General features: G+C 46.8%; 1 protein-coding gene across 1 annotated transcript in view; it reads left to right on the top strand.

The window, feature by feature from the left end:
* STAB1 (stabilin 1) overlaps positions 1-23,003 on the top strand; it is a 297,038-nt gene that overhangs the window by 157,853 nt on the left and 116,182 nt on the right. The window contains exons 36-42 of the mRNA XM_019505230.1: positions 2,271-2,327; positions 8,794-8,889; positions 10,733-10,928; positions 11,255-11,350; positions 17,434-17,479; positions 18,401-18,480; positions 19,332-19,457. Of these exons, the coding sequence (XP_019360775.1) occupies positions 2,271-2,327; positions 8,794-8,889; positions 10,733-10,928; positions 11,255-11,350; positions 17,434-17,479; positions 18,401-18,480; positions 19,332-19,457 (697 nt within the window). The remainder of the gene's footprint in view (positions 1-2,270; positions 2,328-8,793; positions 8,890-10,732; positions 10,929-11,254; positions 11,351-17,433; positions 17,480-18,400; positions 18,481-19,331; positions 19,458-23,003) is intronic.

Raw genomic sequence — 23,003 nt, 5'->3', positions numbered from 1 at the left:
CTTCCCTTTCCCCCACCCTGCCCTGTCCCTTCCCCCTACACACACTTACCTGCTGGAGAGGGTGTCAGTGTCTGTGCGTGCATCTGTGTCTGCATGTCTGTGCCTATGTGTGTGGGTCTGGAGGGCTGTTGTGGGGGAGGAGGGCTGAGGAGGCTGTGGAGGGGAGTGAGGGGCACCAACAACACTGGTCTGTGGGGGGCCTTTAATTTTTATCATGGATTTGGAGGTTTTAATCAGAGAATTTGCAATTTTTAATCAGAGAAAACCAGGATCCCTGCGATCACCTGCATCTCCTTTGCCAGTGTAGAGTTGTAGGGACTCAATCTATCCGAAATAGGCCCTGTGTTTTGAGTTATAGATGAACACTGTAATATTCATCTCTCCTTGCCCTCTCCAAAAAACATGCAATCACCTACATAAAACCCTTAGCCCAATTTAAACACAATATAACTAAAGTTATCTATGACTGGCTATCTGGGTTGAAATTAGAAAGATACTATTTCTGAAAGCAGCATTTTGTATACACAGTTGGGTGTTAAAAATAAGACAGGGAGTGATACCAAATATTGGCGGCTTTTGCAATAACCAGAACTTAGATATCTGGATTGTGATTCAGTCCATTTATCATTCTGAGCCAGTAAACTGAATAGATTCGTTTATTGTCCTCCATTAGGGGTAATATGTAGGAATAGGGTCCTACCAAATTTATGTTGTAGTAGGCTGCTCAGTGGCTCCTTTAATCTTAACCTGTGCGCCCTCCGCCACTAATTGATGGAGGGGCCCCTCTGGTCACTGCTCCCTCCTGATCAGCAAGGAGGCAAAAACTGCAGGATTAAATATGGTGCCATTTTTGCTGTTTGCTGCTGATTAGCCGAGGGGCCCTGGCAGCCCCGCTGTTTGTTGCTGACTGGCCAGGAGGTAAAAACAGCACCATATTTAAAACCGTGATTTTCATCTCCCCTCTGATCAGGACTAGGGGGAGGGAGCAGGTGCAGCAGAGCTTGCCTAGGCAGTGAGGTCTGTGGCTGCCTCTGTGGTGCTCTGCATGGAGCTGAGCCCCACCCAGGAAAGCCTATGCCATGCTCCAGCCTGGCCCCAGCCACCGTGCACATCTTTCGGCAGAGTTGCTCCTGGTGTGGCTGCAGCCACCTGGATACTGCTCGCACCCCTTCCCTCCAAAAGTGGCTTCTCCTCCAGCTGTGCTGCTCCAGGCTGGGGGGAAGTTTCAACTGGGTGGCTCCTGCCCCATGAAGAGGGTTCTGGCTCCAGCTGCCTTCCACCCACTTCACCCACCTAACACAATGAGCAGCTACTTCCAGGCACAGGTTGGACTGTGGCGTGGCCTGCCCTGGGCGGGGCTCAGCTCCATGCGGAGCACCGCAGGGGCAGCCACAGGCTGTACTTCATGCGTCCCCTGCCCCCTCCCGCTACTCCTCATCAGTAGGGAGATCAAAACTGCAGTTTTAAATATGGTGCTGTTTTTGTCTCCCAGCCAATCAGCAACATACAGCAGGGCTGCCATGGCCCCTCGGCCGATCAGCAGTGAGTGGCAAAAACAGTGCCATATTTAAAATTGTGGTTTTTGCCTCCCTGCTGATCGGGAGCGAGCAGTGAGAAGTGGGGCCCCTCCACCAATCAGAAGTGGGGGGCACACAGGGGAACCTTCAAGATTAAAGGAGCTACTGTGCAACTTACTCCCACCATGAATTTGGTAGGTCCCTATGTAGGAAGTTTGGTAAGGCAGGTAGAACCAGGGGAATGTCCAAAGAACAGAGTCAGTATGTGAACCAGAGGTAACAAACTGGAAGGTCTGTGTCAGTAACCAACCCAAAGTGCAAGATCCAGAAATCTTAATCAAGGTAACAATATAGTGCCAGAGGTCCTGATGGCAACCAGATAGGAGCAGTAACCAGGCCAAGGCAGAAGCAAAGAACAAAGCTGAGCAAAATCCAAGGCCAGAATTGGAAATAAGACTAGAGCAAGAGATCTGCAGAACGAAGCAACAGTTTCAGAAATAAAGTTCATCTTGCAGCTGCTTGGGCTGTCCTTAAATCTAGGGCAATAGCTAGTCAGACAAGCCTGTTATATAGGGCAGCTGCCTTGACCCCAGCTGTGGCTGATTAGCTGAGGAGAGTCAACCTGTTAGATCATCATTTTATACAATGATTTTATACCGTGATTTGCTGAACATGTTGTAACTGTACACAAATGTTTGAGCATAACATTTTTCAAAGAACCCTGTATAATTTGCCCTGTTTCTTATGCCATAGTCAAGGTGTGGCAAGTGTGACAAGGGAATCAAGTGCCCTCCTGGATCTATCCTGGCTGTAAGTCTCTGATTCATTTTGAATTATTAATTATATTGTTCAGGGACAGCAGTTTTGTTTACAAGAACTGATCCATTGATTTCATCCAAATATCTAATTAACTATTCATTTTCACTTCCATGTGTTAAAAAGAAAGCAGGTAAAAGAGGAGGGTTAAGATGAACTGAGGACATATGAGTATATATCAAGAGAGGAATAAAGCACCTCAATCCTCTTTTTTCACATTTTATTTGCATTTTAGGGTCTCTTTAGAGCAGGGGTGGGCAATTATTTGGGCCTACAGGTCACATAAGGAGTTTTGGTGAGCTGTCCTCCCCCACCCCAACTCCCATACAACACCTCACCAAAACTCCCTAAGTGGATCTGCTCAACTGGGTGGCTAGGATGGGGCTGCAGCAGTGCAGGGACTGTCATCCAGGAGCAGGATGGGCAAGCGGGGCAAGGGCTGGGATTGCAGGATGCTGACAGTGTGGGACCAGGGCCGGGGCTGGAGCCAGGGCCAGGGTTGGAACCAGGGCCAGGGCTGGGGAAGAGCCATAATCCACTGCCTGCACAGCCCTGCAATGGGCATGGGTTCTGCAGGCAAGGATGTATGGGGAGAAAATCAGGGCTCTGCCTTGGAGACTGACACGCGAGCAGGGTACATCACCAGGCAGATGGGATGGTGCCATGGGGGGGGGGCAAGGAGCTGAGCCCAGGGCTGGGGCCAGGATCTTAGGGCAGTAACAGCATGGGGCCAGGCCCAGGGCAGAACCGCAATCCACTTGCCACATCCCCTTGCCGCAGAGCCTGTGTCCATCACAGAGCTGTGCAGATAGTGGATTGCATCTCTGCTCTGACCTCGGCACAGGCCCCAGCCCTGGCACTGCCCAGTTAATACCCCAAGTTTCCAACCCATGATCCCAGACTCATCCTCCTATCCAGCTCCTGAACATCGCTCCTCCCGCACCCATGGCCCCATCACATCCACCCGGCTATGCACCCTGCCTGCCCAGGTCCTGCCCCCGGCAGTGTATGCAGGGCATACTTACTGGGGTGCCTGGGCAGTGGGGCTGGAGCCAGATCCAGCAGTGCTGGCAGCTGGAAAGAGCCCCTGCTGCCAGGGCTGCTGGGAAGTGTCTGGCTGCTGTGCCTCCTCAGCCCCACTGCACACTTGCAAGCAGTGGGACCAGCCAGACATGCGATGGCCTGGACTGCCCCCTGCTCCTGGGCCAGGCAGGACTGAGGGACCGGCTGCAGACTGAACAAAATTCCTTGATGGGCTGGATCTGGCCCACAGGCCATATTTTGCCTACCTCTGCCTTAGAGCTTGTATTCTGGAGTCCATTTAACCTGGTTCTAATCTATTGCTATGTTATGAAACTAACTGATCTGGCAGAGATTTAAGACTGGTTTCTTTAAGCTGATCACTGAGAAGTACCATACACAAGGCAGCTGTGTTGCCTCAAGAACTAGAGCTTTCTGGTTCTCCTTCCAAACAGAGGGAGAGTGTGGCAGGGCACTGTTGGTGCCTGCCACTTTAAGACATAAGCCAAGCAGCCAGCAGATGCCTCATTGCGGCAGCCATTTCAGATTCAGGGCTGCTTATATAAGCAGGGCATTTTGCTGCTGGCAGGCGAGGCAGTAACATTGCCTGGCTGCAAGGCTGCTTGTATTGTCCTGGAGGTAAGGGAGGAGCTGTAGGGGATGGTCAGGAGGCTCCTGGTCCTGGGCATGACCTAAAACTGTACCCTGCCAAGAGTGGGTAGCCTGGTGGGGCTCTCAGTGGCACAGGAGCCCCCAGGAAATGCCAGGCCAGTTACTACCTTTGTGAAAGGTGGGTTGGGGCGCCATAACCCCAGCTCCCACAACCAAGTGGGTCACCCACTAGTAGGGTCCGGAGGGCAGACCCCAGAGAGAGAGAGTGGGGCTAGAGGCTCAGAGGTCTGACATAGAGTACCCTTGACTGGTCAATGCTGGGGCCAGGACCAGACCGGTCAAAAGGGCCAGGGGCCCACCGTAAGGGATGCCCAGAGCTGAGGGCCAGGGGTTCTGATTGGCCTTGCAGGCGAGGCCAGGGCCTGTGTGGCCAAAGGTCCAAGGGGAACCACGCCTGAGAGGGAAAATAGTTTTAGGGAGCTAGGCAGCTCTGAATGAGAACGGGGTAGGCCACCTGAATGGAGAGATCTAAGAGGGGTCCTAATTGGAGGATTCTGGGGCCCAGTGTGGGGGCTGCTGAGAGTAATAACTAGGATGCCATCTGCAAGGCATAGGCTGCGGTATAGGGGAGGAGCAGAGCTGCAGATAGCACCCCCTGGCATCGGGGCAAGAAATGGGCAGCCTCCCACCTAATTAAGATCCTTAATTAATTAACAACAAGGCATGGTAGGATAGAAGGTGGGTGGTTGGCCCAGAAACAGGTGGGCGGGCAAAAGGAAAATCGGCCCCAAGAGGACCCCTGTTACAGGGAATAAAGAGCAGGATTGATGTTGCCTTAAAGTATGCTTCAGTTTTCTCCAGTTGAGAGCCCAGTTATCTCTTTCTCTCTCCAAATGAGAGCCCAGTTATCTCTTTAATAAATCAGCTTTACTGAGATTATAAAGTATTAACTCCAAGCATGCATATAGATATATTCTTACGAGTTTCAGTAATCTTAGCACAATACAATCTTAGCAAGCAAGTAATTGTATATTACCAGTCCTAATAATACACACATCGAGTGCTGGCCGGGCATCTCAAAGTGGGCTCTGGTTCCTTGAAGGGAGATCAGATGTCTTCAGTTCTCAGACATTGTTGGGGTCAGGGGAAGGGAAGGGGAGGAGGGCACAGGAAGGAAAAGAGGAGGAGGAGAGAAAGAAGTGAAGGGGAAAGGGGATTTTGTCATGTAGTCACCAATTAGGCCAATTTTCTGTTTTTCATCAACAACTTAGCGTTTGTCTTCATTTTATTATTGTTTTTCTCTACTTCTTGGTACCAAGAGCCATTTGCTTCAGATATGGATGTAATGTGCCACCACAAACACTTTTATCCATAACAAGCATTTTTATCATCAGACTCTTGCATAAAAACAAGCTGCAGACCCTTTTCTCTGTAGGGAGCAGATCATACAATAGCATAACTCCATGAATGCACTCTTAGCCTACTTACATCAAGGCTTCTCTAGGCCTAGCAGGCCTAAGGGACCATTGCAGTCCTGTCAAGCATCAAGAGGCTGAACTGTCTCCACACTTGCAGAAATTCCTTACTCCTCATTTGAACAGGGTGTGGTTCATGTGTTTTACAGCAGAAGATAAGATCACATACTGCCATGGTGGATATGATGTTAAAACCTAAATAGACAAAAGCAGTGGAGACAGAGAACTGATTCAGAGCTTCTCTGTGCAGAAAGGATGACCAGGGGCCAGACAGAAGCAGGTCAGGAATGTCAGGTAATTAGCCAGCATTGGGTGAATAGAAGGATATGGTTGTGCTAAGGCAGAGTAAGTGGCAATTTGGAAATGGAGGAAGGCTGAAAACAGCAAATTTGTCTTTTGTATTTTGGTGCAGAACAACCATATGCCTAAAGGCCAGAGGTCCCCTCTCACTTTTACACCCTGTCAGTGAATGTGATGCATCTCATCCCTCCTTACACAAGCTGCTGCCTGCTTTCTTATGCTTTCCTGCCATGCCTTCATGAAAACAAATGAAGTTGTAGGCAGCCATGCCTTGTTTGGGTCTGCCACTGAGGTCTAGGGGTCCAATCATCTGAGCGCCAGCTCTTAAGGCCTGACAGCTTGACCTGACTGGCTTGCATTAGCAGAGCATGCCCTCCATCTCACCCACCATGTCTTGATCTTTAAATAAGAAGGGAGGATCCTTGATAGTTCCCACCTCCTCCTGTGAGCGTCATGTTGTTTCTTGGGGCTCTACCTCCCTTATGCCCTATCTTTACACCAACCTGGTCTTATGGTCTAATCAGATTGAGTGTCATTGAATGGTGAGATGGCCCCATCCTCACAATTGGTCTGTTTTTTCCTCCAAATTGTCCCTCTTCATCACAGTTCAATGGGCTGTCATTATTATGCCCATCAGGGCTGATCCCTCAAATCCTTAACTTTTTCCTACCGGCCATCACTTTCCCCTCCAACGTACCCATTGGGGCCCACACCCGATGGAATGGACGCACAGCTTGTCACCTTGGTTAATCCAGCAGAGCACCCACCATCTCCCAGCACCACTCCATGCTGACAGCTTCTCTGGGCTGTGCTACTGGTCCCACGGTGGCAAGACTCCACTAAGCCTCAAATTGGTAGAGCAAACTCCACTCTTCTCCCTTTGCCCCTGCCAGAGCAGCCTCTGGTCAGGGTTGGCTCTCCTCCAGCTGTGTTCCCTGGTCCCCTGGTCTCTTCAAGGGCCATCCAACCTGGATCCAGCACCAGCTGATAAAGCAAGGTAGCTGCAGTGCCAGGGATTCCCCACACTGTGCTGCCTGCTTTTTTTCTGGTAGGTTTCTGCTCCTGAAGGGTGTGTCTATCACTTGTGTGTTGTCCCTGGGGGTTTTGTGACCCCAGTAAGGGTTAACAAGGTACTGGGGTCACAAAAGGGAAGCTGAATAATGAAACAAAAGGCAACAATGTCCTCTCAGTAAAAGGGATATGTCCTTTTCACCAGGCTCCCCCTCCCCTACCCCCTGCCTTTACCACACCTGCTTGGTGGACCTATGACCTTTCAGCCATATCCAAGTCACTTGAATAGTGCCTCAGCCAGTTGCTCAACTCTGCCTTGGGCTTTCCCCAGCCACAAGGTCTTTAGGGCACAATCTTTCTGACTGTGCCCCATTGTCATTTATGTAGGCCCTCAATCAAATCCAGAACATGGTCCCCTTATTTAGGGCTTTTCATCCCAAGGACCCCTCATCAATTACTTCACCCCTAAGTCCCCTCAACTTAGGGTTCCCTTCTCAATCAATTTAGTCCCCTTTGTGAGACCTATCAATTTGTCCATCTCATCCTTGTCTGTAGCATGCTTCTTGGGCAGTATCTTTCTGACCAGCAACACCCATTACCAGCCCACCAATTAAATACTCAGGTCTCTCAGAGTGACTCTCACAGGTTCTCCCCAGTCATAGAAGCTTAACCCTGTGTCTCAAGCATGACACTGTTGGGTCGCTCGGTCAGCCTTCTTCTGTCAGCTACTCTTCACTGGCATACTCAAATCCTGAGGTTTGTCCCAGGTTCAGACCAGGTCTACATGGCTCCTAGTCTCCTCTGTGCCTCCACAGAGACAGGCACCTCTCACTTCCTCAGAGCCAGTGCTTTCCCCACTCTGGGGCTATGGGGATGCAAAACTCTTATACAATACAGATCTGTCCATACCATGTTTTTCATGAATAAGATATGTTTACATGTCTTATTTGAGCATTATCTTGAGGACTTAAGCAGAGAATATTACTTGTACTGTCCCTTTTAACTGCAGCACATGGCAAGATATTACATGGGTCAAAATTCTGTTTAGTTTTATGCAGAGAAGATTTCCATTTACTTTAACAGGTATCTCTCATGAATAATAGGAAGTAGGATTTAGTCTTTGATCTTCCAACATTATTGTCTTTGAAAACCAGTTCTGAGAAAAGAAGAATGGTTTTCCAGGCCAGACATTCACACAGGCAGGTTTGCTTGTCTCTGTAACTTTGTGGTAGTGATGCGCACCAAAATATAGTCTCCTGTGTGCAGGGGTGATGCATAGGGGGTGCACACGGGTGCATGTGCACCCCCTGCAGGTGGCGGTGCACCCCCTGCAAAAAGGCGCTGCCGACACTGTCAGCAGCGCCTGCAGGCAGTTGCTGCTTGCCACCCCACCGGCGGTGGTCCCGGCAACATCTGTGGGCAGTCCATAATTGTCCCTGGCTGCTGCCAACACTGCCGGCGGTACCTGCGGGTGGTCGCCAACCCATGGTCAGCACTCACCACCCCCCACTACTGACAATGCCAGCGGTGTCTGCAGGAGCTCACTGCTTACCACTGCTAGGTTCCCACTGCTATGCTCCTGGTGGCAGCGGCGCAGCTGTACCCCCCAAGCCGCCAGGGGCATGTACCATTCATGCCTGTGTGTATCTGTGCTCCTCACTCATTGTCCGCAACACATGTTTCTGTAGTTGCCATCCCCATTATGGTAACATTCACCACCACCCTGTGCTTGTGTGTACTGTCTGCTGTTGGTGAGTGCCAAAATTGTCTTGTAAAAGTGGTAGAAATGGGTCCGGGGGTCAGTACAGTCGAGGTCTTGGAACATATACCTATTGGTTACATGGTAAAGTGGGTTCCCTTTATGCAAATTTGAGTTATGTGCCATTTTTCAGGAACACATGTACAGCATAAAGTGAGGGAACCCTGTATATGTCTATGTTTATAGGCGACGTGGAGTTATATAGTTTACATTATTATAGATATATTATTAAATGTGTGTGCCTGTGTGTGTGTGCATATATATAATTTTACTTTGTCTACAGGAACCTCCAGGAAGTGGAAAGCTCCCTCACTGTGAACTTCGGTCTGGAGATAAGGAAACACTTGGTTGTTATTTCACCTGTATCAAAGTTTCCTTAGTAAGCAAAAATTGGGATAAATATTCTAAATAAATGTTATGGCCTCAGAAGTAGGGATTGGTGCCAGTGTCCTGACCAAACTCCTACTCCTAAGCAGCATGTTCTCTTCTCCTCTCCTTGCTGCTTCTCTCTCCAGCAATAACCTGTTTTTGGCGCTTGCACTGATTGTACCAGAGAAAACATCAAACTTGAAAAAAATTCTGACCTGTTTCTCTGAGCAGAAAAGAAAAACAGCAGCAGGCAGTTTTCTTGCCCCCTCCATCCAAGTCTGCCTCCACAGCAAGTTTGCTGTCTCAGAGTATGGGCAAGCGTTACATTTCTAGAGGGAGAAATGTTGCTTTTTCACTGGTGACTGGGAACGTATAGGTGTTCATGCAGTTTCTCCCACAGGAAAAATGCCAGATCCAGGAGAAAGATCCTCTTTCAGTGAGGAAGGTCTCACCTGAAAAAGAATTTCTCACACAGGAACCAATGTCTGTATGGAGACCAGGAGGATTAAAGCAGCTGCTGATCACCTCATCTTCCTCAGACTAAGGTGGTCTCCAGTCTGAAGAAGGAGTAGGGAACCTTTTTGGCCACTGCACTCATTGCAGGGGCTGGAAGGAATTGAGAAGCACTCTGATCTGGTGAAGGTAGGGAGCACGGGAGAGGGGGCAGCTGCCGACTGCAGCACTTCTGCGCTCCCTCTCTCATGCACTGCAGATTTCCCAGAAATGAACATCTGTCCGCTCCCCAAAACGTTCTATCGCTGCTCCCTCTCTGGGCCATGCTAATGACAACTTTTCTCGTTGTCTTGCTAGTGTTCGGCTTGTCACACCCACATATGCCACTCTACTTACCCCTGCAGTTTCATTTTAACTAGCCCCAAGGAAACTCCTCAGACTTCTCAGCTTATGATCTGGACAAATGAACAAATTACAGTGAGTTAAAAAGAGGAAAGGACTTCTATGGCCTTTTGTGGTTTCAAACTATTATGTGATTGGCAGCCACTTAAAGCTTTCAACATAGCATTGTTTTTCATTGGAAAGTTCTAGCTCTGTTCACACACATCTAGGTCTGTTTACCTTCCAGTCAGTCTCTAATATAATCCTTCGTGCTGTCTTTTTGAGTGACAGCAACACTATGTTTTTTAGATAAATTTATGGTTGTTTCTTCTCCTGTTATCTCCAATCTATTTTGCTTTTACTAATTCTTTATAACAAGGCGCTGTTTTTCTTCCGCTTTGGTTTGCTCACGCTTGTTTTAGTTTGTACCCTCATAAAGGGCCAATTCCTGATCCTGGTTACATTGGTTGAAATACTTACTTCACATTTCCATGGTTATAAACAAGATCTGAATTACTTACAAACTGCCCGGCATCATTCATCTTCTCTATAATCTCACTTGTAAATTCCATATTTATAATCTCTCAATTTTCACTGCCAAAGAGTAAAATATCTATATGTTGCATGTATTTACTGTACATTTTGTATCATAGGTAACATACTTGCTTATATAAGGGAAAATATTTTATTTTTATTTATATAATTCCTTTTAATATCAAATTGCTTCAATTTGCCATAATCATTTTAAAGTTTAGCAGCTGCTCTCAGGTTAGTTAATCTGTGTCTGTGAATGTGTGTAACACACACATGCAGATATCTGAGACAAATCTAATAGTGTATTTATTTACTTCTAGTATATCATCATAGCCAGTGAATATCAAATGATAAAAGGAATCCAAAAGCTACCTAAACAAAATATATATGGATCAAAACAAGATTGATACTTTTAATTATATGTCTTATTCTTTCCTTCAAGTTTAAGATGTCTTACTCCAGCCTGTTATTGTCTATTCCCACAGAGGTCTGTCTGCTGTCCAGGTTACTATGGACATATGTGTGAAATGTGCCCAGGAAAGCCGGGAAATTGGTGTTCTGGGAATGGGGTGTGCCTGGATGGTATTGCTGGCAGTGGAGAATGTCAGTGTAATGAGGGCTTCCATGGCACAGCCTGTGAAATGTGCGAAGTTGGCAGATATGGACCAAGCTGTAAATCAGGTAATCACCATTTCTGTCAAATTTGAAACTGCCACGGTGTCACAGAAAAGAAAAACTAGGTTCTCTATATTTGAGGCATTGGAGACACTGTGTACTTCCACTGGCTGAATACTTTAACTTCCAGAAAAAATAAAGTACTTGCATTCCTAGGCCTTTTTGATTTGTCAGTTTTCACATAAGTACTGACATTCCCTTAACTTTTTTTCTTAAAGAAACTAAAAAGTTAATGTCTTGAAGGTAGATGCATATTTTACTTGCAAAATACCAGACTCCTCTTTATTCGTTAGTATTGATTGGTTTTAAAGTGGCGTTTTTATTCTTCACAGAATGTGCTTGCATTAATGGACTCTGCAATGATGGCTTGCATGGCAATGGGAGCTGTAAATGTTTCCAGGGCTGGAAAGGCATCTACTGTGAAGAAAGTGAGTGAATGAAAGAGATGCATTCAATGTAATATTAGTCTTTTTTTTAATACAGCTGCTACCTACATGGTGATAGCTATCACTTGCTTTTCTTTGCTCATAAAACAGCCAGATATTCAAGTTAAACTGAACAGATTGAATCAGTAGACTTTTTGGGGGGGGCTGGGGGGGAAGCAGAGGAGGAGGAAGAAGCAAGGGAGGAAGGAGTTGGGTGTTTCCTTTCTTTCCTTCTGTTTTTTCCCCTACAACATCCAGTATCACTGGGGGCACAGACAGAAGTGCAGCTCCCCACTGTAACTGAGAACACTTTTCAGGAAGCATTCTGAGTTGCAAGGATCCCCAAGACCAAACAGAAGTTCACGGTTGGTTCCAGTGGGGAGGGGAATCTACCTGCTGGCTGGGAGCCTGCAGCTGGTTTCCCCTAGCAATGGCCCCTCCTCTCTGTTAGCCTGTACTGTTTTCAGAATGGGATTAAGGAAAGGGAGTAGAGGGAGCTCATGAGCTCGTTCTCAGGGTTGCCCAACTGGCACTGGAGAGTGGGGTGGGTGAATTGGAGCCCCCCCCACCTTTGTGGGGCTCCCCCCCACAGCAAGGGCTGAAAAAAACCCAGACCGAACTCCCTCCTCTCTCTTTTCCCCCTCCCATTCTCAAATGGGGATAGACTGCAAGGCCTATTTTGAAACATCTCCATGTTTTGAAAATCTTCATTTGAGTGAGGTTCAGATTTTTGCCCGATTGGCCATTTTTGTGCACTTGTGTTTAGTCATAGCTATAGACTGCATTCGGTGGCCAGATTGGGCAAAAACTGTCACTTCTATCTGCACCCTGGGTAATTTTGGCTGAGATTTAAGTTATCTGAACTTGAAGCTGAAAGCAAAATTTGGGTAGGAAACTATGAAGAGGAAATATGTAAAATTTATACAAAACAGAATTAAAGGAAAAGGTTGACATGACAAAATACCTGCAAATTAAATGACCTATTATCATTTTATTCTAGCTTGATTATGTTGTTATTTATAAGGTATCCCAAATGGTTATGTCAAAGTCAACATCATGGAGGTATTGCAATGACTGCCAAAGGTTGTGCTCCATTCCCCTTCCCCTTTTCTCTTCCCCTTCCCCTTCCATATTCCTTCACCCTTCCCTTTCCGTCCTTCCTCCTTTCCCTTTCTTTTCCTTCCTTTTTCCTTCCCCTCCCCCTTTCCTTTTCATCCCTTCCCATTTCCCTTCCCTTTCTATTTCCCTCCCTTCCCCTTCCTCTTAAATCATCATTTAAATCACCAAGAAAAAACCCTGATTGAAATAATTGATTTAAATCATGTTTCCCACTGATACTTACTCACATATTTCTTAAACAACGGTGTAAATCTGATCACTAGAGCACATTAATTTACAACTCAATACAGCATTTTACAACATCTGTCCTTAAATTTCTTTTTCAATTTTCAAATTTTATTACCTGTAACAGACCAGCCATCACAACACTTAATGTATGCTGTCCTTAAAACTTCTACAACTAGATCTCATCGTCCCCACTCCCACTGTCATTTTTATTCATAGACTGAAACAGAAATAAGAGTTTTCCTGTTTTTTCAACTCCCAGTCAATTTCCTAGCTTTGAGTGAATAATACCAAATGATGAAAATATTCTCTCTGTGCCTGCAGAGGAAGCTACTGCTGTGAAAAGTTGGCTTAGCAACTGAAGGAACTCTGTTTCAAGGTGCCTGGCTAATGATTTCCACCAATTTAGGGGAGTGATTTTGTTCAAAACATCAGTAAACACATACTGTTTAAATGGTTCCCCTCCAGCCCTGAAATGTATTATGACTGGCATAACTGAGGAGTGATTTTGAGATGCCCATGCCATGGCAGCATCATCCTCTTCAGAAGTTAGGCATCTACCTTTGTATCTGGGGTTGAGAATGTACACAAGAAAATGAGGTGGAGTTAGTGCTTGATCCATTCACTTCTTTATTGCCTGCAGCTTAACTTTCTGGTTAGGTATTTCTTTCTTCAATGTCTCTTGAAGTGCCTTCCAAATTTCGACAGCATCAGCAATGCAGCAACAATCTCTCTGAAGTTTGTTTAAGGCTATGAATATAGGCTTTAGTATACTGAGCATATCCTCTACATTCCTCTTTAATCCAATGTTAGATACTTTGGATGAGATACTTCCTCTATTTTATCATGGTTTTCTTCACAAATTATATGAGAATAGGCCAGTTCTTAATAAATTGTTCAAAACTATCAACCACTGATTTCCACTGAACATCTTGAGGGAGAATTAATCTGGATCCTCCAGCTCTCTTCAGTGAAGCTGAAGCAAAATGGTTGTTACGGAAGTATTTTGTGACTTCAGCAACATTTTCTTTTATTCCTGGAGAAATACTTAAGTCTTTGGCTAAAAGATGCCTTAAATGGGCACCGCATCCATATGTTATTAAGATGCATCTTTCTATTTCTTCTTGTAAGTAGCTTCTCATCTTTGCCACATTTGCAGCATTGTCTGTGACAAAACTGTGCACGTGACAGTTGCATTTTTGTACACAGTTTATTACTGCTTTCACTGCCACTTCTTTTAAATATTCTGCTGTGTGGGCATTTCCCAGTGTATCTATTGTTTCTGAAAGATATGCAACCCCATCTTCTGTTCTCACACAGGCACATATTACTGGATGATTGTGTACATTGCTCCACCCATCAAGGCTTAAACTGGCAAATTGCCCCTCAGTATTTCTTGCACACTGTTCAAATTACTTCTCATACACCGTATCTAGCAACCTTCCACCAATGTCTGCTCTACCAGGTGGGGTGTAGCCTGGTCATAAGGACTCAACCGTGTCAATTAAGTGTTTATTGTCAACAATGTGAAAAGGAGAATTTATGGCACAAATGAAATCTTTTCATCTATGGTGTCTTGTTGGTATTTGCTGGTCCTTACTACAAACCCATCCATGGTGGTGGTTTTACTGGAAGATTGAAATCTTTTGCTTGCTACTGATACTTTGTAGTCCGAAATACGTTTAATTGCGGCAGTGCTGCTAAAAGCACTAGTGGATGACGATGAAGTTGTTGCAGATAAACAGTCTGTTATGCTTAAATGGGCTCCTGAAACAAAAATGATTTTTGAATAGTCAGTCTTCTCAGTTCTTCTCACTCTGTTATTCAGTTAATCCAGGGGCAGGCAATTATATTGGGCGGAGGGCTGCTAACCCAGTTTTGGCAAGCTGTCGAGGGCCACATGGGTAGCCCGGCCCCTTCACAGGTGTCCCGTCCCCTGGTCACCGTCTTGGGACCAATGTCCTAATTTCTTGGGACCAATGTCTCAGGGTCAGCACTGGTGGGGCCCAGAGTGGGCGCAGGCTGGCAGGGGTCTGTGGAGCTGGGCTGGGCTGCACCAGCAGGGAAAGGGGGGGAGCTGGTCCAGCTCCATAGAGCCCCTGCTGGCCGGGACCCCGTACTCCTGCTGCCCTGCTCTGGGCCCTGCCAGCGCTGGCCCTGGGACACTGGTGTGGGCCCCATGCTCCCACTGACTCCCACACCCACTTACTCCCAGAGCCCCTTCAGCCCCGCGGTACAGGCGGTGGGCAGTTTGCAGCCCCGACCCTCTGCTTGCCAGCAGGGAAGGAGTTGGTGCTGAGTGTGGGGAAAAGTGGCCCCTCACCTGCCCTGTGGCTGGTGCTCCCTGCTGCAGCCGCTCGCAGCCCATGTGGGGTTGCCTGTACCTGCTCAGGACAGCCTGCCACTGCCGCCTCTGTGCTGCACAGCGTGCGAGCTCTGGGTGGGCAGCAGCAGCAAACACTGCCTGGTGTGGCAAGCAGGGGGATCGCTTTCCTCCACGCTGAGCAGCTGCTGCCACCACAGTGCATCCCCGACAGGTGAGCCTGGAGCCAGTGCAGGGCCCAGGCTGGCAGTGGGGGTGGGTTACAAGCTGGCACTGAGCATGGGGAAAAGTGGTCCCTTGCCCGCCCCGTGGCCAGTGCCCCGCACTGCAGCCACTCGCAGCCTGCGTGGGGCTGGCTGTGCCTGCTCAGGACAGCCCCTCATGGGCTGTGAGCAGCTGCAACAGGGAGTGGGAGCCGTGGGGCAGGGGAGGGGCTGCTTTTCCCAGTGCTTGTTAAGTCACACGTATACTAAAAGGCATAGAGAGAGTCTTGAAGATTGATGCGTTGCAAAGTGAATTATTTAATTTACTAACCAGTTGATGCACATTGTTCTTCAGACGTATCCACATCTTCGTTCACATCATTTTCTCCCAATAAGCAGTTTTCATTATGAAGTTTCATTCTTGCAACTAGGCCCTGAATCTCCTCCTTGCACTGCTTACACTTGACATGTTTTCCATTTTTACCCAGGGAAGGAATTTCTTCAAAATATTCCCAGATAGGGTCTCTTTTATGCCCAGAAGCCATGACAGTTTTTCTGTGGCAAAAGTGTGGGGGAATATAGGAAGCAGTGTGTGTACTACTGAATAATGTCTTCCCTTTTTCTTTCCAGTCCACTCCACTGTTGCTTTCTATTCTGCTTCCATCCTTTCCTATATTGTCTCTCTGTCTTTAAGACAGTATCTTAATTAATTCCTCTAACCTTGCTTGGCCCAGCTCCACCACCACATAGGCACAAAACAACAACAATCCTATCCAGCCTGTGTTTTTGCACATGTAACTTTAGTCTGCTGAGAAACAGAAACGGAAAGCTCAGAACTTTCAAGAAGCAAGAGCTGGTAGTTAGCTTGGACAGACAGGATAGAGCCATTTTCATGAGATGAAAAACTGAAATGATTGCCCACGTTTGATTGGTAGGTAACTCAATGCCTGTGAGTGTGACAGCACCATTAATTCATTGTTATGAGACAGTAAGTGTAGGTTTAGCATGTTTGTGATAAGATGTAATTGTAACTATTATTTTTTAAGTGAGAGAGAAATTTAGTATTTTATTGATGATTTGATTTTTTAAAAATCTGATTTAAATTTTAAAAAATCCATTTTTTTGGTTTTAAAAAAAATCATTGATTTTTATCCACCCTGCTGTCTACTTACTCCTGCTCATTTGCTTCAGACCTAGAAATACACTAGTGAGAGTGCTCCAAAGTGTCTCCAGCAGCTGTTCTTGAGACCTCACTCTCTGATGTAGTTGAGAAGATATACTTCCAAGCAGGGAGCATATAAGCAGGAGGGGGATGGCCAAGGGACACCCTGATGAAGGCATGATGTCACTTTAGTCTAAATATATCCATCAAATATTTTACCAAGGCAGTGGATTATCTGTGTTTAGAGCAGTGCCATCCAGGGAAACCTACAAATCTTTTAAACACAAAAATCAGATAGATACATCCTATAACTTTCATAAAGGCATTGCTCAAGGCATGTGAACCTTCTGCTGTTATGGTAGAGCTGGTGTCTGCAGATGAATGAGGTGCCTGGTCCACATCTCATTTGTAATGTTTTGTAGGCTGTGTAGATAAAATAAAATTGTTCTCTTTGCAGAGAACCAGCATTAACTCAGATTCAACTTAAGGTCTTTGACAGGCACTTTAGTTTAAGGCATCATGCCTTTTGCCATGCTACACATGCATGTCAGGACACGCAATTTTGGAATCAGGTATTAGATTCCTATTGCACCTTACTTGTCAGTTCCAGCAAGTTAAAATCCAGGTGCCACCAGACAGCAGAATTGTTAGTTGGGGCCATGGACTGAACCAGGATCTGAAACTGTCCCCAGGCAGGTCCGTGGCCTCAGCCAACAATCATCTGATAGTCAAAACCCCAACTGGGGTTTTAAAGGTCGCAGCACATGGGGACCCAAGGTTTGGACTGTGGCAGCCCAATTCATGAGTCCCTATGTGCTGGGACTGTGTTAAAACTCTGTATCCTATCTAGTTGGGAAGCACAGATTTTGAGCCCTATTTTAGGAACTAATAGGATACACCTGCCTTGAGATGACCCTTCACGGGTGTGAAGTTCCTCCCTGATAAATGAGGACACCAAAATAATGAGGATGAGTCCTTTTAAGTGCATTTATCCTAGCTCATAGATATGTTATATCTACTATGGAGAGTAAAACTGTTAATTTTTCTCTTGTAGGCATTGGGATTGATTTATGTAATAACACTTGCCATCAAATGGCCAAGTAAGTATAAACAAGTGGCCAGGGACATTTCAAGAAAAGAATGTGTTTGTGACTTTTTATATGCAGCATTGATTTTTATGTAGGCAAAATAGAAGATTGATGTGCGGGCCTGTACCTTCTTATTAATTAAGCACCTACGGAATTATTTGCTGCAAGTTTTAAACTAACTTTGCAGCAGCAAACTACTTTTTAAATTCATAGACTGACATTAGAAGCCAGACTGTTCCTTGGATAAATCATTCTTCATTTGTAGTGCATCTTAATTTAAAAATACATCCCCTTTTCATTGACTGATAAGCTATCTTGCATTTAAAATTGGGTAAATGTGTGCCCCAGATGAGTTATTAAAAAGTAACTGATGTGTTATTTGTTCATAAGTAACATACTTTGGAGTAACTGTTGCATCCACTGATACCATAAGATGGACATCTGTTGGCAAACTTAGTACTGAGCTGAAAGCACTAACCCATTTCATTTATGCCACTAAACCTGGGACAGGATAATAATGGTGACCTAGAGACAAAAAGGTCTATATCCTATTGTGAATCACCGGATCTATTAAATCCCCCATACTTTCATAATCTCTCTGATGTAGTGTAATGGAAGTGGGCACTAAAATACATTATGTCTGTAGGTATATGCACTGTTTTCCAAAACTACATTATGGTTCTTGTACTAAGCACAAGACTCTTCCATGCAGCTGTTAGTCTTTGCATGAAGTATTTGGCTTGGTTTTTGACAGAGTAAAGAAATACTTACCTACTTGATGTTTCCTTCTTACATTATAGATTATTTTACTCTTAGCATAGTATCCAGCTGCCATAGCAACTTTATTTAATATACAATATTCCTGAAGCTATTGCTAGCCAAGAGTGATTAAAAAGTGGATTAATTGCTTATTCTCTTCCTTGGTCATTTCAGTTGCTTTAATGATTCTGTAGAATCCCTGCCTATTTGCTCCTGCTCTGCTGGATACACTGGGAATGGAACCCATTGTACAGGTATTTCCAGCAAACACATTTGATGTATTTACCCAAAGAGGTAAAACAAATAAATGATCACACAATTCTTCTTTTCAGACTTGTAATATTTGTACTTTTTGTGAAATATTGCAACAAAGAATTACTGAGGGCATTGTATGCCAATATAATTATTATTTTGTGCCAACTAAATTCCTGCTGCCTTTAACATGGGCAGAAACTTGCAGGAGGTGCCATTCTTACTATTCAACTGGGCAAAGAGCATGCATATGAAAGAGCACTACTAGTTCCAAATAATATCACATATGATAGGCACTAAACAGATGTCAGGTCAATAAAGTGTATATACTTAAATTTTATAAAACCTCGTTCCTCTATTATTTGTTGAATATTTCATGGAAATGCTGCATTGCTCAATAATTACTAATGAAACAAGAATACCTTCCATTCTATATCCCCCAGTCTCAGTGAGATCCTATGGGACTTAAAGGTAAACAAATAATCCACAGGGTATCAAAATTTTTTTTAAATGTTATCTTATAACAGAATCATGTTGTTTCTTTTCCTGACATACTTTTCAATTATTTAGAGCATGCACTTAAAATAATAATTCCATGCTCATCAAATATTGATGGTAGCAAGTGCCATAGCTCAACTTTAGTTTTGACCTCATTAGAAAAAATGCTTAAATTTAATGAAGCATGCTGCTGATTTTTCTGACATAATTTGTAGCTATTTACATAGAACAGAAAACTTGAATAGAACTTCATGCTTCAAAGCAAACAATTGTCAGCAAATCAAAAGACTATACTAATAAATTATCATCTTCCATATGAGTTCCATAATGATATTTCCATTGGTTTTGGTTACAGAAATAAATCCATGTACTTTTGATAATGGTGGTTGCTCAATACACGCAACATGTACTAAAGTCTCACCTGGAGAAAAAGTCTGTTCTTGTAAGGAAGGCTACGCTGGAGATGGGACACTCTGTCTGGGTGAGTAGTTTGTTGCTTTACTGCACAGTTCATTAACAGATGGGTGTTGAATTATTTTATTACAGTGGTGCTCAACCTTTTGGCTCTGCAAGCCAGATGGGTGGCACAGAACCAGGTTTGAGTCATCTGTGGGCCAGAGCAGGCCCTGGGGTCCAGCACCACCCCTTCCCTGCCCCTTATGCCAGGATTGGGCCCTGGGCGTCTGGTACTGCCCTGTCCCATCCCTCTCATGCTAGGATTGACTCCAAGGGGGGGCAGCATTGCCCACTCTTGGCTCTGCATGCTGGGATTGAGTGTTGGATCCAACACACAGAGTTTTTGGATTGCCATTTATGGATGTGCTTACCATTTTCTAAACTGTTAACTGATTCACATCACACAATTATAATCAAATTTCAATTCAAATTAAGGGTTAATAGACTATCAGGGCACGTCCACACATGCAAGCACATTCACTTGCAACAGCTCAAATAGAAGCGGTGCAAATTTGAGCAGAGGCTTTTTGCCTCAGCGCATATGCCTGGACATGCACTTTGGTGTAGGGAAAATTGTGCCACTTGGGGCAAAATAACCCTGCCTGGCTCCTCCCAGATCTGCAGCCAGGGGGAGCTAGAGGCTGGGGCCAGCACCTGTGCTGGCCCCAGCAGTATAAAAAGCTGCCTTGTGCTGGCTCCAGCAGTACCAAAAACTGCCCTGGCAAGTAGCTCAGGGCCACTCGCTCTCAAGAGCTTCTGGGGAGGTCCTGGCAGGGCTTCAGAGATAGGTACTGGAGTTTTTCTGGCCAGGATGGCACTGGGTCACTGCAGAGGTTCTGAGCCTCCCCTTGCAGGTTTGCCTGTGCAGCCAGATCCTGACATTCTGCCTTCAGGCCCTCCAGTGACTGCTATATGGTGTCAATAGCTACGCAACATGGGGCCACCTGGGGCATGCCTTCCTCTGCCACTTCCAGGGGCTCCGATACGACTGGCAGCTCCTTGGCCTGCAGGGCTTTTTGCTACAGGACCTGCAAGGGCTGCCAGAGTTCTACCAGGACCTCCTCTGGGCCTGGCAGCCGGTCTCAGCCTCCAGGTCCCCTGCAACACTCACCCAGGCTACTGACCTGCTCATCAAGCCCCTCCTCTGGAACCCCCAGCTGGAGATGCTGAAAGCAGAGGCGCCCTGGTTGCGACAAACGTTGATCCTGGCTGGTGTCACCCATATCAGAGACCTCCTGGATATGATAGGCAGGAGTGGGTGGACCCCGCTGTGCTGGCCTGGCACATAGGGACTACCCACAGCATGTGTGACCTGCCATCTGGTCCAGGAGGTGAAATCTGCCCGATCATTCAATGCCCTTGCCTTTGTTGACCAGGTCCTGCGTGGTGATGGTCACTGCCCCCACATGTCCTCCAGCCCACCAGAGTTTACAGTGGGGCTAGCGCCTTGCTCACCCTCATGGCACTCCCCACTATACCACCTGACCCAGCTGGAGGACACCAAACTGATCTGCTTTTCCACTGTCCATTGCCCTACATGCCCATGTGCCACATGATCCATCATGCCACCCACGCGTCCCACCCAGACACCAAGTGGTGGGACCTGCTCAGCTGGGGCACCCCAGTGGCTGAATCTGTACTCTACCCTCATCCCATGTGCCACTAGGGACCTCAGCTGGCAGCTCCTCCATGGAGCTGTTGCCACAGGCATGTATGTGGCGAGCTTCACAGACACCCTGGTCTCCTGCCGCTTCTGCCAGCAGAGGGAGACCCTGGCACACATGACCCTTGAGTGTGCCAGGCTGCAGCTCCTCTACCTCCAGAACCTCCTCCTGAGGTTCTGGTTGAATTTTACACCCTACCTTTTTGTTTTTGGTCACCCCATCCATGGCCCCACCAAGTCTTGGGACCTCCTTCTGGTCAACCTCCTCCTGGCCCTGGCCCTGGCCAAGTAGGCCCTGTACTTGACCAGGAAGCAGGCTCTGGCTGGGAAGGTGCTTGGAGACTGCGGGGCCACTTTCCTCTCACTTGTCCGAGCACATTTCCAGGCAGAGCACCAGTGGGCAGTGTCCACCAGCTCCTTGGATGCATTTTAGGACCAGTGGATGCAGCCTGGAGGCCCCTGCTTGTTGTCCCCTTCTGGAGAACTTCTTTTCACATTTTCACCCCTTGACCCCCACATCACTCCTATCCTGTTTTTTTCCTTAGTTGTCCCACAAAATCAGTTGTTTCATTCATCCATTAGCCCCCATATAGTGGGTGCTACTAGTTTACTGGGTGGGCCTTAGAGACCCATGGCAATTTTGAATGGACAAATAGACAGGAGCTAATGGGTTCCAGCACCTGGGGACACTACCCCTTGTGCCAGCTGGACTGCTGAAGCAGCTCTGAGAGTTCCCTGCACCCTCTACCCACTGCAGCAGTCTAGCAGTGGGGGCTGCTGCCTGGCTGTGACCTGCTGCCACCTGCGACAGCATGTGGCCCCAAGGCTGCATGCCTGCCAGACCCAGATGGGGACTGCACAGCCATAAGAGGTATCTGCCCCTCTGGGCCAGCTGCCAGTGGCCTGTGGCTGCAGAGTCGGCCTTTGTGAGGCGCTACTGCCATGTGTACCCCTGCCTGGCCATGTGGGCAGCTATTGCCCAGAAGATGTTCTCTGTGTGGTGGCCTGCTCTGAACTGTCAAAGCATGTCCTCCTAGCCCCAACTGGCCAGGAGGTCAGCCACCTCCAGCTGGGTCCTGGGTGCTGGCTCTGAGCATGCTCCTCTGCCTCAGTTCTGCCACTTGCCTGACTAGCAGGAATTCTGGTGGTCCCTATTTAAAAACTGAAAAATCCCAGATAAAAAAATCCCAAAGTCACTCTGTAAAATACCCTGAAATCCATGGTCTTCCACAATTAAAACATAAGACCACTATAGATATAGAGAGAGACAGATAGACAGACATAGAACAATCAGTTGAGCAATATGTTATTGATATATCTACAATGTTAAAGCAGTTTGGAAGCCTACCAGTGCCTCTATAAAATGAATTCTAAATACCTATATGTTTTGATGTTTGCTTTTAATTTTCTTATCATAGAACAGTTAGAGCTCCCCCTGACCCCTTCACTCACCAGGATGTGGGGACAACTGCCCCTGCAACCACAGCTCCTTCCAACAGGTTTCATCCTGTCTGGTAGCTGGGCACGCAGAGTGTGTGCTGGGGGAATGTGGGGTTTGCATAAATGGGGAGGGAAAGGGGGTGGGGGGATGTGGGTGGCTGTGGAGGGTCGTGGGAGGCTGTGGGGTGTGTAGATAGGTGTGGGTGGATCGTGAGAGGACTGTGGGGGGTGGCTGCTCAGGATGGGTGGGTCCTCTGTCCCATGCAGGGTGCAGCCCCCCCCCTTACAGCTCACGGACTGCCCCCCCAACAGGGGCCATAGCTCCCCAGTAGGTGCCATAGCCCCCCACAGGGGCTACAGCCCCCCCAACAGGGCTACATTCCTCCCACAGGGGTTACAGCCCCCCACAGGGGCCACAGCCCCCCCTACAGGGGCTATAACCCCCTCGCAGGGCCCACGTGCCCCTCA

This window comes from Gavialis gangeticus, unplaced genomic scaffold (genome assembly GCF_001723915.1).
Source record: "Gavialis gangeticus isolate Ggan-Ray unplaced genomic scaffold, GavGan_comp1, whole genome shotgun sequence".
NCBI lineage: Eukaryota > Metazoa > Chordata > Crocodylia > Gavialidae > Gavialis > Gavialis gangeticus.
Note: the sequence above shows the minus strand (reverse complement) of the source record. Positions and strands in the feature narration are given on the sequence as shown.